Here is a 15,346-nt window from a genome sequence, read left to right as displayed (position 1 = left end):
TTTCTTCATCGTTATACAGGTTGACCTAATGAAACCAATACATTTGATAAGCTAATAAAACAAAAAGCTTTGCAGATAGAAAATAGTTTACTCAAACATAAATACCCTACCCTATAAATTGGTATTGAAAAAACCTTTTGCAAAGTGCCAAAATTCTACAAAAAAAAAAAAAATTCTTGTAGAATTCTTACACTTTTATTAGGATGCAGAACAGCAGAAGTTTGCTTTCTGCAGAACATTTTGGGGACTGCACAACAGATTGTCTCACAGCCTCAATATTCTCTGGCGTACGAGGACATCTAGATGGACTAGATTACTTTCTCACCGCTAAACCCGTTGTTCAAAAATTCTCAATCCATTGAAAGATAGTCTTTCGATCAGGAACATTTTTATTACGTGCAATAGCAAACTTCAAGAGAACTTGTGTATTCAGATATCTGCTGCTTTTGAAGAACATTTCGACTGCTTACGCCCTATGAGCTCATGATTAAACCACAATGACGACGACTGTAAACGACAAGAAAATGGTGAGCAGAAGCGACGAACCCTATTTCTCTCACTCCTTTACTGACAGAACCAGAAAGAAGCAAAAAGTGGGACGTTTCATTGGGTATTATTTATAGTAACTCTATTGTCAATTCTGGCATTTCAACACACGACAGAACAGACTGATTCAAATCAGAACAAACAAATTAGGAACTGCTTTTCCAATTTATGTTTTCTTGAATAAATAAGTTTGTATCTGCGATAATTCTTTTGTTTTATTAGCCTTTAAAAATGGAGAGCTTTAACTGAATCACCCTGTAGATTCTTTAAAATAGAATGATGATTTCTGTGCTGTATCTATGTTAATTAAAATGTATCAATTATTATAGTCAATGAATAATACACTTTTTAACTTATGTAAAATTTGTTTTTATTTTTTTGATTTTCTCGGGAACTTAAGTACATCATTATGTTGAACTTGATGTGCTCTATCAACTGATGTATGTCTTGTCTTTGGACAATAATATATTTACACAAAAGTTGAACTTTAAAAATCATAAACTACGCATGAGAGTATATATTCATCGCATACCATTTTGTTCCTTGTGAAACAATTTGAAAATAGTAAAATTTTTGTCTAGTTTGAAAATAGTAAAATATACTTTTGTATACACAATATATATTTTTCTTCTTTTGCAGTTGTTTCACCAAGATGGGATAATCAGTGCATCCGTTTGAGAGTTGTTGTGAAATCAGATAACTGCGGTGATAACCAAGATTGCTCAGGAAAAGGCCTGTGTTTTAGCAACGCTTCCATGGTAAGTAAATCGCGTTGATAATTTAAAAAAAAAAGTCTAAATACAAATACTTTTCTTTTTGTACTGAGTACAACTAAATGTGTGGGATGCATTACAGGAAATAAAAGTATTCGGCAAAGAGAATGCAGCACTTCGACACCAAAAGTAACTTGGAAATAATAATAGTCATTTGCTTTCTCCAAGTCAGTGATGTTATGTGATATTGTACTTTGATTCGTGTATAACTAAAAGACTTTAATAAATGGTATAGGGAGCATGCAAAGTAATTTGACGTCGTAAAACCAGTGGTGGAAGACAAATAAAAGATATTTAAAAACATAAAAGACACACTTTCTTTAAAACAAATAATATAAAATAAAATCATGTTTTGTAAAAAAAAAAATAACAAACAAAATAAATAAAAGCGAAACAAATTCTGTTTTCAAGAAAATTATTTCTTTTAAAAAATATATTAAGATATGATTAAGAAGAAAATCCTGAGTAGCGCTCTCATATCAATTACTTAATAAATTCCTCAAATCTTATGTAATGTTGTAACATAATGTTACTATTATAAGATAACATCATTTTTCGTTATTAATATAAATTAAGGTATACATGGATATAACATTAAATAGAAATTGAAAAATTTGTAAATTCATTATATAAGAGCGCTCTCCATGTTTTTAGTTATGAATAAATACATACATACACACACACACACACACACACACACATATATATATATATATATATATATATATATATATATATATATATATATATATATATATATATATATATATATGTGTGTGTGTGTGTGTGTGTGTATTAAAATAATTTTCTTGAAAACAGAATTTGCTTTATTTTTTATTACAATTTATTTCATTTTGTTTGTTTCAGTTTCTAAAAGAAATCACACTTTTTTAACATATATTTTTTTAAAAAAAATTAATTTAAAGAGAGTTTGCTTTATATTTTATTTTCTACTTTTCAGTCATAATTAAGTGCATTTTCTATTATGTAGAATTTTGTTTGTTTCCTTTTCTACATATTTACCGTGACTCGATATAGTCTACCTGAGAAAAAGATTCAAAAATTACACTTACAAGGAAACCGATTCAAGTGTGACACGAAATTGTAGACGAGTTCATGCGCAAATGAAGTGGGGCTTTTATGTGTATAATTAAAACCATAAAAGGGGAAAACCTCGATCCCAACAGTTCCGAAGATATAGAGAAGTAAGGGTGCTCCGATATTTTGCGAATTTTTGAATCTATAGAGATAGCACAAGTAAAAGAGACTGTTAAAAATAGAAGAATTCCTTCATCTACTTTAGTAATACGTCGCCTTAGCCATGAGGGTTATAACACCGAAAGGTCCATAAAAATTCTTGGGAAACATTCCGTTGTTTTGGAAGGGGAAGGCTAAAACATCGGAATTCTATTGTTGCCTGTAATAGATGTGTAAGGTGTCTATGTATAGGTTTCTTGGTAAGCTGAATCGAATAAAAGCATCATCACGTCAAATAACATGAAAAATGAAAAAAATTGTGGCCACCCCAACTTTCCAAACGTTAATAAGTTCTTCAATTATTAACCGATCGGAAGGAAAAAATTGCCCAAAAGTGTGTTTTACTATATAATATCAGAGGGTGAAAATGGAATGATCCATCGAAAACATTGAAAATGACGGCCGTTTAAGCTTTCCAAACACTCGTAATTTCCTCAATTATGAACCAACACGAATCAAAGTTGGAACACAAATAAATATTTATAATACCATAGGCGATTAGGAACATCAACATAATACAACAATATAAAGTTTGAAACTGGCGGCCATTTGCAATTAAAAGGATCTACTTGTCTCTTGCAGCCCTGTGTGAAAATGTGAAATAGGATTTGTAATGTTCTATGTCTCTGGCAATACTGATTTAAATGAAAGAATTGGTGGTCACCAAAACGAACACTTATGTATTAGTTGATTTTGTTGTGACAATTACTAACTTACTTGTTTTCAGATATTGGTTTAAAAGAAATGTTTCAGAAAGAAACGTAGAAAAAAACACGTGATTGACCAAACAGATACAGTACATTATTGGTCGTACTGTAGAAGAAGAAAGAGAATATCAGTTGATGCTTTTTGTTTGTCCAAGTACATTTGTCTTTGTAGAAAAAGTTGCTTCTTCCGTTCTAGAGCTCGTTGTGCCTATTCTACGAGTACGCTGCTTCTCGGGGATGGGAATTGATTTTTGTTAACACAATAATGTCCCTGTTCCCTCGGCAATATAATTAATACATTTTCGTATCACCTTTTGTCATTTTCTACGTACTAAAGACATGATATATTAGCAAATAATATCGTGTAATTTTGTTCTTCGTGTAAATGGAGTTTGTTATTCCTTATAGCCCCTAATTTTTCCGGCCCTGTGTAAGAGCTACGCCACTCACCTCAACATTAAACACCACTTTTATTCGCAATGGTGCATCCTTTTTAACGTTTAAATGCAATTTTCAAACATTTTCATTCGCAATATAGCCGAAAATTCACAAAATATCATAGCACAGCTTTCCCCTTTTTCCTCTATATCTCTGGAAGATTGAGATCGAGGGTTTTTTCCCTTTAATGGAGTTCATTGTTCACACAAACACTTCGATTGCGCATAAACTCGTCAACAATTTCGTGTCACACTTAAATCGGTTTCCTCGTTAGTTTATATATATATATATATATATATATATATATATATATATATATATATATACATATATATATATATATATATATATATATATATATATATATATATATATATATATATATATATATATAAAACAATGGAATATTGTGTTGTCACTCGACTTAAGTCGCTGTGCAAACTTTCATCATTGTAAGTTGTCGGAAAATAAATTAAATTAAGATTACAAAATAAATTTCATCATTTTATGACGCAGGGAAATGGATTAAATTACGATTGCAAAATAAATTTCATCATTATATGACGTTGGAAAATGAATTAAATGAAGATTGCAAAATAAATTTCATCATGGTATGATGTCGGAAAATGAATTAAATGAAGATTGCAAAATAATTTTCCTCATTGTATGATGTTGGAAAATGAATTAAATTAATAGTGCAAAATAAATGTCATCATTGTATGTCATGGAAAAATTAATTAAATTAACATTGCAAAATAAATTTCATCGTTGCATGACGTCAGAAAATGAATTAAGATTGCAAAATGTCATCATTGTATGAGGTCGGAAAATGAATTAAATTAAGATTTGCAGAATAAATTTCATTATTGTATGACATCGGAAAATAGATTAAATTAAGATCGTAATATAAATTTCATCATTGTATGACGTCGAAAATGAATTAAATGAAGATTGCAAAATAAATTTCATCATTGTATGACGTCGGAAAATGAATTAAATGAAGACTGCAAAATAAATTTCATCATTTTGTGACGTCGGAAAATGAATTAAATCAAGATTGCAAAATAAATTTCATCATTGTGTGACGTCGGAAAATGAATTAAATTAAGATTTGCAAAATAAATTTCATTGTATGCCGTTCGAAAATGAATTAAATTAAGTTTCGCAAAATTTGAATATCTAGTTTACCATTGTAAGGTAAGTAAAACCATATAATAGAACATCAATATAAGAGTTGACAATCTTGCTAAATGCCATTCATGGATTCATTACTTAGTTGTGAAGTTGATGTTGTATTTCGCTGGAAAGAGAAAAAAATAATAAAAGTTTGTCAAGAGCTACAACCTTGGCGGTTTCAGCATCTCTATCATTTTACAGTATTACAGTATTACGAATGGTACGTAAGTAAGCGACAGGTTGTTGAAATGAGATTGTATTTAGGTATTACAATAAATAAAATATAACGAAGAAAGTAAGGAGTGAGAATGAAATTATGCTACGAATAACGAAATAAAAGAAAATATGTTATAAAGATCTAATGCTTATGTCACTGATAAAAAGAATTTCCATACTTGGATAAATATCTAATTGCATTTTTCATACCAATTTGAGGATATTGAACTCAATTGAACTATTTTTGAATACAACAGTCCATGGGCTCACGAGAAAAAAAATTACCTCAAATCTTTGATCTTTGTAATACCGCTTATGCCAATGCCAAAACTGTCTGCGATTGAATAAGTATTTATTTAAAAAAAGATCCTAATTTGAGAATGTTAAATTCAGTGGAATTAATTTTTCAATAAGATCGCGAGAAAAGTGACCGCAAATCTGGAATATAAATATTGTAATTATAAATATAACAATAATAAATATATTTTTTCTCTTGATGTCATGGATGGATATGTTTTAAAACTTTTCATTGGATTCAGCATTTTCAAATTAATGTAAAAAGCTCAATTACAAATTTATCCAAACTTTAATTACTGTTGTTTTACCAGTGGCTTGAGCGTTATTTCTTTAAGAAACACAAGGTTGGTTGGTAAGACTACGGTACTATAGGTTTCTTTTTGTTTGTATTTGCAGATTTTACTGAATATGGTTGCATTAAAGTAGATGATTTTTGTTGTTCACTTGTTTGAATTTGAGAATCTGGAATGTGTTTTCTTTTAAAGTTTTTTTTTTGACGGTTCTCCCTGTCTAAATTTTTTTCATAATTTTCCTCTACTTCTTCAGTTGTATGCAAAGTCGTTGGTGCGTATGTTTGTTTCACCACTAGATCCTTCATTTTTCCTTTAAGTCTTCACATCACAACTCTATGAAGAAATTATATTTTCACTACCCTTCCTTTCAAGCGCGTACCAAGAATTATTCCTGCACCATTATGACCGTCTCTTTTATTATCTGAGTAAAACATTTTATATTCTTCTCAGTTCAACACACCAATACGAAATTTAAATTATTTTGTTTCATTTCTTTTTTAAGATTTTCTAGTTTCTCTCCCTGCAACATAGTACGTACGTTTCGTGTCCTTATCCTAATTTTTTTTGCTCTTGCTTATCTTTCTTTATCTCCCGCACAATGCTACTTTCTTGACTTGTAGTCCTTCCCAAGAAACCCTCTCACAGAGATCCGAATTAGGGATATTTCACCTCCTGAATTACGTTTTAACCTGTGAAAGAACATTACACATGTGTTTTTTGCTGTCAGCAAACTAGGAAAAAGTAGAATGGTAGTTCCCGTTGCCTTACAAACTGCAGTATCAAAGTAGTTAAAGTCACTCTGACCTCGCCTATGACTATTGTTCAATTTGCCGTACCAATCATTATGATTTCTGCCAACTTGGCTACTGAAGAATAGGGATGCTCACTAGACTAGTCGAGACAGAATTTTCCTGACAAATTTCGAGTCGAGACATCACTTTTACAGCACATTTTCGAGACGAGACAGCCTCAAATCTTATCTCGTGCGCATCCCTACTGAAGAACTGCTGCCTTCTCCCAGATCATTCTTTGCCTGGCTACTCTATTTAGACCAATTCGGTAGAGGTGGCCCTTCTGGTAGTGCATTAGCACCGACATAGCTCTAAATTTCACTGTAACACGCAATCATTCCCACTTGACACATAAGTGTCTTCGTAAAGGTCGAGTTTATCAGGGAGGGTTTTTCATCTTGTAACGAAAATTTGGTTCGTCTCATGTCTTGAGAACAATTTTACTCAAGACTTTCGTAAAAAGCCATCCCCAGTTAGAAACTAAGCATTTCGGGTTTTGTATATGATAGGATTCCATTCTTGTAGATTTACGTATTATTTTGAAACATCCTGTCTACACAAACACAAATAACATTCATTATATATTGTTCTGCGATCGAAGATCATAAAAAATCTCCCCTCTTTTACATAAGGCCTATATGTTATACAGGAGTTTTAAACAAATTCCGTAACGGCCTCATAATTTCTCCTTTTCCCACATAAAGCTTTATTCAGCAGTTCGTTGACGATAAGTTTCATTCCCTTAAGGCAAAGAACGAGTTTCTTGTTTTGTTATTTATGTGTTGGAATGCCGCTCGTTCCCCACCACACAAACACACACACACACAATCCCTAAGATGTAATACTGCAGTAAGATGATCTCACCGTGAATTACTTGGAGAAATTCTCCTGGTTTGAAAAATAAAAGAAAAGAAAATATCCAAGTAAAAGCAGTTTACTGCTCCTCTCAGAGCTCAATAATAGACAAGAGTTTAGTGCAGGAAAGTGGAATGAGAACATAGCAAGGGGGTAGAGAATGCGAAACAAATGAAGAACGAATTATTCATTAGAACTGTGCTTTATTCTGTCGTGTTGCTCTCTTGCGACACTCCAAAAGCCCCTTTCCCTTGCCAAGCTTAATCAAAAAGACAAACAGTGTCAATATGGCGGAAATGTCTCCCTTTTTCTTTCTCTGTTTAAAGTTTTCTGTGATACCGTGATAGTTTCTCTCCTTCTGCTCTTCAGAGGACTGGAGAATCGTTGATACGATAGCTGCCATCTTATTCAATTATGGCGTTTTCTCCAAATGGTGTAAGAATCTGCTTTATCTATCTCGTACATACCAACGAACCTTTCAACATTACTCGCTCTTTCTCTCCTTTTGCTATGGCGTTATAATCCCCATTGCAGCATTGGTTGCAACGCATTGAGTAACGGTCTGATAAGTTGTAAATTGACTTCACTAACTGGAAGTTAGATATCTTCCTTAGAGGACAGAATATAAATTCCCAAACTCTCTAAGCAATGTATTTCGCTGTAGTAACGAAAATGGCAACTCGATCATATTTGCATGCAATTAGATTTTTATTTATTGTTTTCTGTTATATTTTGTAGTTAGTATTGATCATTCATTTCTGTCAGAAATATTGTAGACATTTTTAAAAAACTTTTTGTGTGTATTATACAGTGTGGCTATTGGAAAACCTGTCTGCGTCTGTGCAAAACAAACGATAACAAATGGAGTCGACTTACCTAAATTTATTCAATTAGTAACCTCCTTTGTCCACACACAACTTTGTACGATCCACTAAACTGTGGGATGCCCTCTGAAAGTCCTGGGGAGCTCCTTTGTGACTAAGCGGTTAACGTACGCGCCTTTGGCGTGGGAGACCGAGATTCGATTTCCGGCGGGAGCTCACGTGCTTCGGATTCCACGTTAATCAGTATGTCCCGTCTCATATATCCTCGCTGTTGAAAGAGACGTTAAACTCAAAATCAACTCAATTCATTGCCGATTGGCATATGGTTCATATTTGATCAAATTGTTTTCTGTTAAACATTAGTAATATTGTATAATAGGTTTTTCTACTTGTTTATTTGTGATATGTTTTTCACGACCTGATTTAATTTTTTTAAGCTTTGATGTGGTTTTTCTTCATGTTTGGTCAAGCTTTTTCCCCCTTTCTTTTTTTTCTAAAAGCCATGCTTTTGTTTGTGAATCTTATTTGCAAAGTTCTTTTATGGGAAGCATGTGCCGCTAATGGCCTTTTTCTTAATTGTTAGAAATAGCCACACCTTCGATTTTTTCATTAAAAATTAAATAAGTAAATCAATCAATATTTTCTTCAATTTGCAATCCATCCTATTATTTTACTAAAAAGCTTATCTATGAGTATGGTTCTTCCCAGAAGACGAGACAAGACAGAACTTTCCTGACGAGATCCAAGACAAGACAGAGGTCTTCATATAAAAACTTTCATTTTCCGAGACGTCACTTTTTACGACAATTTTAGAGACGAGACAGCCTCACGTCTAGTCTCGTAGACAACACTGTGCTCGGGATTTTAAATCCATTTTCATTTTAATATACTGGGTGTATCGAATGTCCAGGGTCATAGGACAACTCTGTTGTGAGTGAAGATACGAAGAGTCGAAAAGAAAGTAAAGGTTTTTGGAAATAGGTGGTTTTTAATCTGAAATGGTGGAATATTTTGAATCACGCCAGTCGTTTGGGCTCCACTCTGATGGTAAAACATCCTATCTAATATAAATAAAATAATGAGTTTGTTTTTGTGTCTGTCTGCTTGTGTGCGGCCTGGGAGCCAGACGAATGAACCGAGAGTTACCAAATTTTGGTCATGGATGCCTTGATTCAGACCCCAGACCAAGACAAAGCGTTTGTTTTTTAATTCGAACCAAGTGGGTCTCAGGGAAGTGTTTACCGGGACATGTAAAAGTAGTAGAAAATGACCGATATTAGTGTCAAATTCATAGTTTTCACGGACGCTGAAAACAATGATAAAACTCCCAACGCATTATCTTGCAAATTCACCCCATTCGGCTTCGGGCCGGGGGTCACCGGGGGAATACCGAGACATGTAAAAATAATCCAAAATGATCGATATTAGTGTCAAATCCATAGTTTTCGCGGTCGCTGAGATGAATAGTGATAATCCCACAGGCGTTGACTTTCAAATACACCCCCATCGGCTGGTGCCAGATGCGTTTAATTCGAACCAGGAGGTCTCATGAGGTGTTTACCGGGATATGTAAAACTAGTAGAAAAAGACTCATATTTTTTCCTTTCGTTGTTCAGTTTGTTTACACAGATATTTTATCTGACCCATGCGAAGAATGGGTATTTCATATAGTAAATATACAGCGTGTTGATGAACTATACCGACAAACTGTAAGACATCATCATGAAAATAAGAGAAATGGTTCCTATGGACCTGTGGTGAAAAGTGTATAGTTTCGGAGGTAGGGCTTTCCAAAATCCCATAAAAGCCAAATGTCAGGAAGCCCTATTTCGAATTCGAGAAACTGTGAATGGTGGCCCCTATCAGTGTAAAGAAAGTCACGCATACGCAATTCAAAACTGCATATTTCATTAATGTTCAATAGGTGCGTACAGAGTATTCCATGCAGGGTGAAATTCTCAGACATGCCATCAACCAAATTTTGAGATATGCTCTGACTTTATGATATTTCCAAAGTAGGCAAACGATAAGCCTTGATAGCAGCGAACATGGTATCCTTTAGCGCAATGTCGGAAGAGTTAAGGATCGTCAGCAGCACGGTCTCTCGTACCCGGGAGAACGCATGCTGCAATGTTTTCTTTCACGCTTATAAGTGAAGAAAACGTGAAATATACCGTGACGAAATGCATCGCATCACACGTTATTCCGAACACAAGACATAAAAGAGACATTTTAGAGACATAAAATACTGACCATGCATGAATCAGTAAATGCTTGAAAGTAGCAGAAAATATCAATTCTAGAACAACTGCAGACAATACCTTTGTACATGATTGCCTCCATTGAGAGACTTTCTCCAATTCTCCTCATTCTAACATCTTTTTCTTTCTGGAGGAGAGAAGATCTTTCTTGTTACACTGACTATGTATTGAAATTGAAACATTTGGAAAAGTTTCAACCCAGTGACGACGCCAGAGGGGGGGGGCAAGGGGGGCGAGCGCCCCCCTAGTAGCTACTTCTGCCCCCCTGACTGCCACCTAGACTGCCCCCCCAGACTCCTACAATTTTTAAACATTCTACATGTAGTATTTTATATCAGTATCATAACCAATCTCATTGTCAAATTGTAGTTACTTTCCATGCATTTACTATGTGGCAGATTAGTCCTCAAGCTTTCTTTGAGCGTCTGGGTATGCACGCATATTTCTGTTTTCTAATTAGCCCCTTTTGAGGTAAATTTTAGTTCTACTTCTTTCTTACGATTTTTAATTATTGTGCCTAGCGAACAATAGTAGATTTGGTCGGCTTGTTTTCTTCTCATTAGATCAACTTCGGTTGGAAACAAAAGAAAGGTAGAACCATTTACGTAACTTATTTGTATTTAGGTTTGAAGTTTGAAGTTTTCAGTTTCATATTTTGTTTTATTTAAAGGTTCTATACTTCTTTTTTCTGAAACATTATTCTCGGCTTTCAATATTCAGAGGATGTGCTTATAACAGTTTAGTTTGCAACTACCAGGGTTTAACTTTTTGAAAGGGATAAAAAGAGTTGTGTTTTCTCTTCCTGCAAATGATAATAATAAATTTATGGAATGAAATTGATTCCATATAAAACGTATTGTCAGAGTGCTGATCTTTCGTTAGTAATTGGTTTATACTAGTGCTCCCTTACTTATTTTGTTTCAAAGTACTGACGTGACGTCTACCATATTGACTAGAAACTGCTGAAAAATTCGTAGCCCAACCCAGAAGGAGTGCACGTGGTGCACGTGGAATGGTAAAGTTTTACTTCTTCTACACTTCCCCCGAGAGTCAATATACTACCTTGTACAGTTCTCCAGTTTTTGCAGGAAAGTTAAAAAATCTGAAGATTCCTCGCACCACTGTTCATAGCACTACCCCTATCAGATCTAAAATGGCATTGTTTCAAGTATTATTTAAGTTTCGGAAATAAGTACACGTAATACTTAGACGGAGCTAAGTCTGCGGAATAAGAATGATGATCTAGAAATTGAAATCCTAGTTTATGCAATGTCAGTTGTGTTCGCAGGGGCTTTATGGACAGGTATATTCTCCTGAAGGAACATAATTCCTTTCTCTTCACTTTCCTCGGCGTTGAACTTTGAATTTTTCTTTCAGTTTTGTAAGTAATGTAGAGATTCTGGATTAAATATCTGACCATTGCGGAGGTAGTCTATGAGTACCACTCCATACTTATCCCAGAAGAATGTTGCAAACAGTTTCTCAACCTACTTCTGTGTCTTCAAGTTCTTGGGGCGATGGAGAAAGGAGTGCTATTACTCCATTGACTGATGTTTCGATTCAGGATCATAGTGGTACAACCATATTTCATCTATGGTTACTATTCATGAGCGAAATTGATCAGCATTACGGTCAAATTGGAAGAAGACTTCTTTAATTCCGTCACTCTTATTCTCCTGACATTTTTTGGGAACCCATTATGCCGAGAATTTGAGCATACCCAAGCCATTCTGAATTATGCTACCAACGCATTCGAAAGAAATGCCCAGAATCTCTGACACAAGTTTTGCTGAGAAGGTAAAAATTGAGAAAGCGGGCTGCAGCCAGACCTCAGATTATACTAAGTATATCGTGAGTTTACTATACACTTTAAAAACTATATAAATAATAGCTTAAATTATTTTTGTCACTCAAAAACTGGGATGGCCTAGGCCCTCCGGCCCAGGGCTATATCCACCACTGGCTGAAATGCTGCAAGAATAATGTCACAATTTGCATCCATGATTTCGGAAAGAGTCATTGCTTTTAATCATCCTGGATGTAAAGCATAATTTGTTGAGAAATCGCCACATTTATAGTAAGCCACTTACTCCTTTACCACTGTATATAACGGAGGAGAGTCCCGTGGTGTTTCACTGATTTCCTAATTAATTTACTTCGGTGACTTTCCTTGGTGGAACAAAAATGTTATAACAGTTAGGATCTGGATGTTTGTGAAATTATCTGTTTGGGCACACATAATCACTTCAGAGGCCTGAGGAACAATAAGAATGTCATTATTAATATGAAAATTTGTATTTGTACATACAGAGATATGTTTTTCTAAACTACGGTTTCATTTTTTCTACCTAGTACCTACACTCCTTCTGGATTTTACTACGACATTTCCAGCAGCTCCTCGTAAATTCTCTCTCTCTCTCTCTCTCTCTCTCTCTCTCTCTCTCTCTCTCTATATATATATATATATATATATATATATATATATATATATATGGTGTTCTGATCACCATCTGTATATATATATACAGATGGTGATCAGAAAAATGGAAACACCTGAACGAAATTGCAACTTACCAGATTAATATGGTGTCGGACCACCTTTCGCCATCAGAACAGCCTTGATGCGACGTGGGATGGAGGTATAGAGGTCGTGAATGGCAGCAAGTGGAATTTTACACCATTCCTCGTGCAGGGCATCGGCCAGTTCTGTGAGAGAGGATGGAGGTGGAAATCGTCGCCGGAGTCGTGTTTCCAAGACGGACCACAGATGTTCAATTGTGTTGAGATCTGGGGATTGGGCGGGCCAGAGGAGGTGTTGAACTTCATCGCGATGTTCCTCAAACCACGCTGCAACAACGCCACCTGTGTGAATGGGTGCATTATCATCCTGGAAGATGGCGTAATTGTCCGGGAACAACATCCGCACCATAGGATGCAAGTGGTCTCCTAAAATAGCGACATAATCGTTGGCAGTGATTCGTCCGCTAAGTGTGACCACAGGACCCAATGAAAACCATGATGTGGCGGCCCAGAGCATCACCGAGCCGCCGCCATGTTTCACAGTTGGGCGGAGACACTGCAAATCATAAGCTTCTTTGGGCGTTCTCCACACATAAACACGGCCCGTAGTTGGGAATAGGGTGAAGGATGACTCATCCGACCATATCACACGTTTCCAGTCCTCAGCGGTCGAAGTTGTATGGTCGCGGCACCATTTGCGGCGTGCGAAAGCGTTATGGTCCCTGATGAGCGGTTTGGCTCGTGCAACACGACCCCGTAAGTTCATGTGATGTAATTCGCGGCGGACTGTGATTGTCGAAACAGGGTGGGGGAGGTGCTGATGGAGTTCCTCCGTCACTTGTTCCGCAGTGGCACGACGGTTCTGCGTGACAATGCGCTTTAATACCCGGCGTGACCTGTCACTCATGATTTTCTTCCGACCACTGTTCCGCTTCCACGATGTGGTTTCCCGTGTGTGTTTTTTCCGTTATCACCTTCGACACTGTCCCACGCGACACACCTAACACAGTAGCCACTCCGTCACACTCACTCCATATAACCGCGCACCAACAATTTGCCCTCTTTGAAAATCTGAGAGGTCTCCCATTTTACACTACCTCCGTGTGCTACAGCCACTGGACACTGCTGTTCCACTGCGCCTGACGTAGTATGGAGACCGACCTAACACACCACCACCAGCGGTCCGGCGCTGCGGGCGCCACGACACCACTGCCAACCCATACATCTGACGTGTTGCCAACTACAGGTGTTTCCATTTTTCTGATCACCATCTGTATATATATATATATATATATATATATATATATATATATATATATATATATATATATATATATACTTTTACTACATGCATAAATTTAAAATATAAACATTAAAATTTTGATTTCTTCCTTATAAACACATCTAAGAATACATAGATTATCTGTAGCCATCATATTTCTTCCAAAATAAACATCGGAGAGCTTGTATATATATATATATATATATATATATATATATATATATATATATATATATATATATATATAGAGAGAGAGAGAGAGAGAGAGAGAGAGAGAGAGAGACGTAGCATATAGTACTAGACGAATGTGTTACTTGTAGCATACGCGAAAATAATTCAATTTATGTTCAGGCTCCAAAAGTTTCATTGAAAAATATTTCACGTGCGGACGTTACTTATTTGTTAGTTACAAATTTTACTTGAAATACAGTAAGTTTAATTTATAATCATATAGGTCTAATATGAAAACAGCAACGAAATACACGATGTAATGTAAAATAAGTCAAACGTAATAAATATGTCATTTTTGGTATGGCAAATAGCCGCCCCCCCGAAAATGTATCTGCCCCTCCTTTGCCCCCCTAAGAACTTAAAGCTGGCGCCGTCACTGTTTCAACCTGACTCAGATCCGCCCAATAGAAGTAATACGCTAACTACGTCACTTCATCTTTCGTCTAAACTATTAGCTGGTTAAAATCATTGCATGTAATACTGTACAAAATACTAATGCTCGTATAATGAAACGTTCCGTATGAGTGTCACAACGACTTACTCGAGTTTTCCTTCTTTAACCTAAAAACAAGTTATATAGACGTTCCTCAATCAGGGACATATCACGAAACGTTCTTCAAGTTAAGGGTACGTCATCGTTTTCAGCGATTTTCCCGATTTACACTACAATTCTCCTTTACCTTCTTGTTTCCAGAGAAGAAAAGAGGTTAGAAATTAATTTCACATTCTTTGAATTATATCAACACGTGTAGAAATAGTGTGTGCTATGTTTATCTAATATAACTACTAGTTTATTTTCTTATCTTTGTGTGAGGAATTGATGGCAAAGTATGAAAGTAGAGAACTGCCATTACAGCGACCTAGGTTCGAATCCCGCCG

The 15,346-nt window shown here is 35.4% G+C and overlaps 1 protein-coding gene across 3 annotated transcripts in view; it reads left to right on the top strand.

Moving 5' to 3' along the window:
• wry (delta and Notch-like EGF repeat containing weary) overlaps nt 1–15,346 on the top strand; it is a 980,891-nt gene that overhangs the window by 631,510 nt on the left and 334,035 nt on the right. For all 3 annotated transcript variants that reach the window (XM_081755853.1, XM_081755854.1, XM_081755852.1), the window contains exon 4: nt 1,186–1,304. In XM_081755853.1, the coding sequence (XP_081611979.1) occupies nt 1,186–1,304 (119 nt within the window). The remainder of the gene's footprint in view (nt 1–1,185; nt 1,305–15,346) is intronic.

The sequence above is a fragment of the Thermobia domestica genome, chromosome 4, assembly GCF_964235325.1.
Source record: "Thermobia domestica chromosome 4, izTheDome1.hap1.1, whole genome shotgun sequence".
Lineage (NCBI taxonomy): Eukaryota > Metazoa > Arthropoda > Insecta > Zygentoma > Lepismatidae > Thermobia > Thermobia domestica.
Note: the sequence above shows the minus strand (reverse complement) of the source record. Positions and strands in the feature narration are given on the sequence as shown.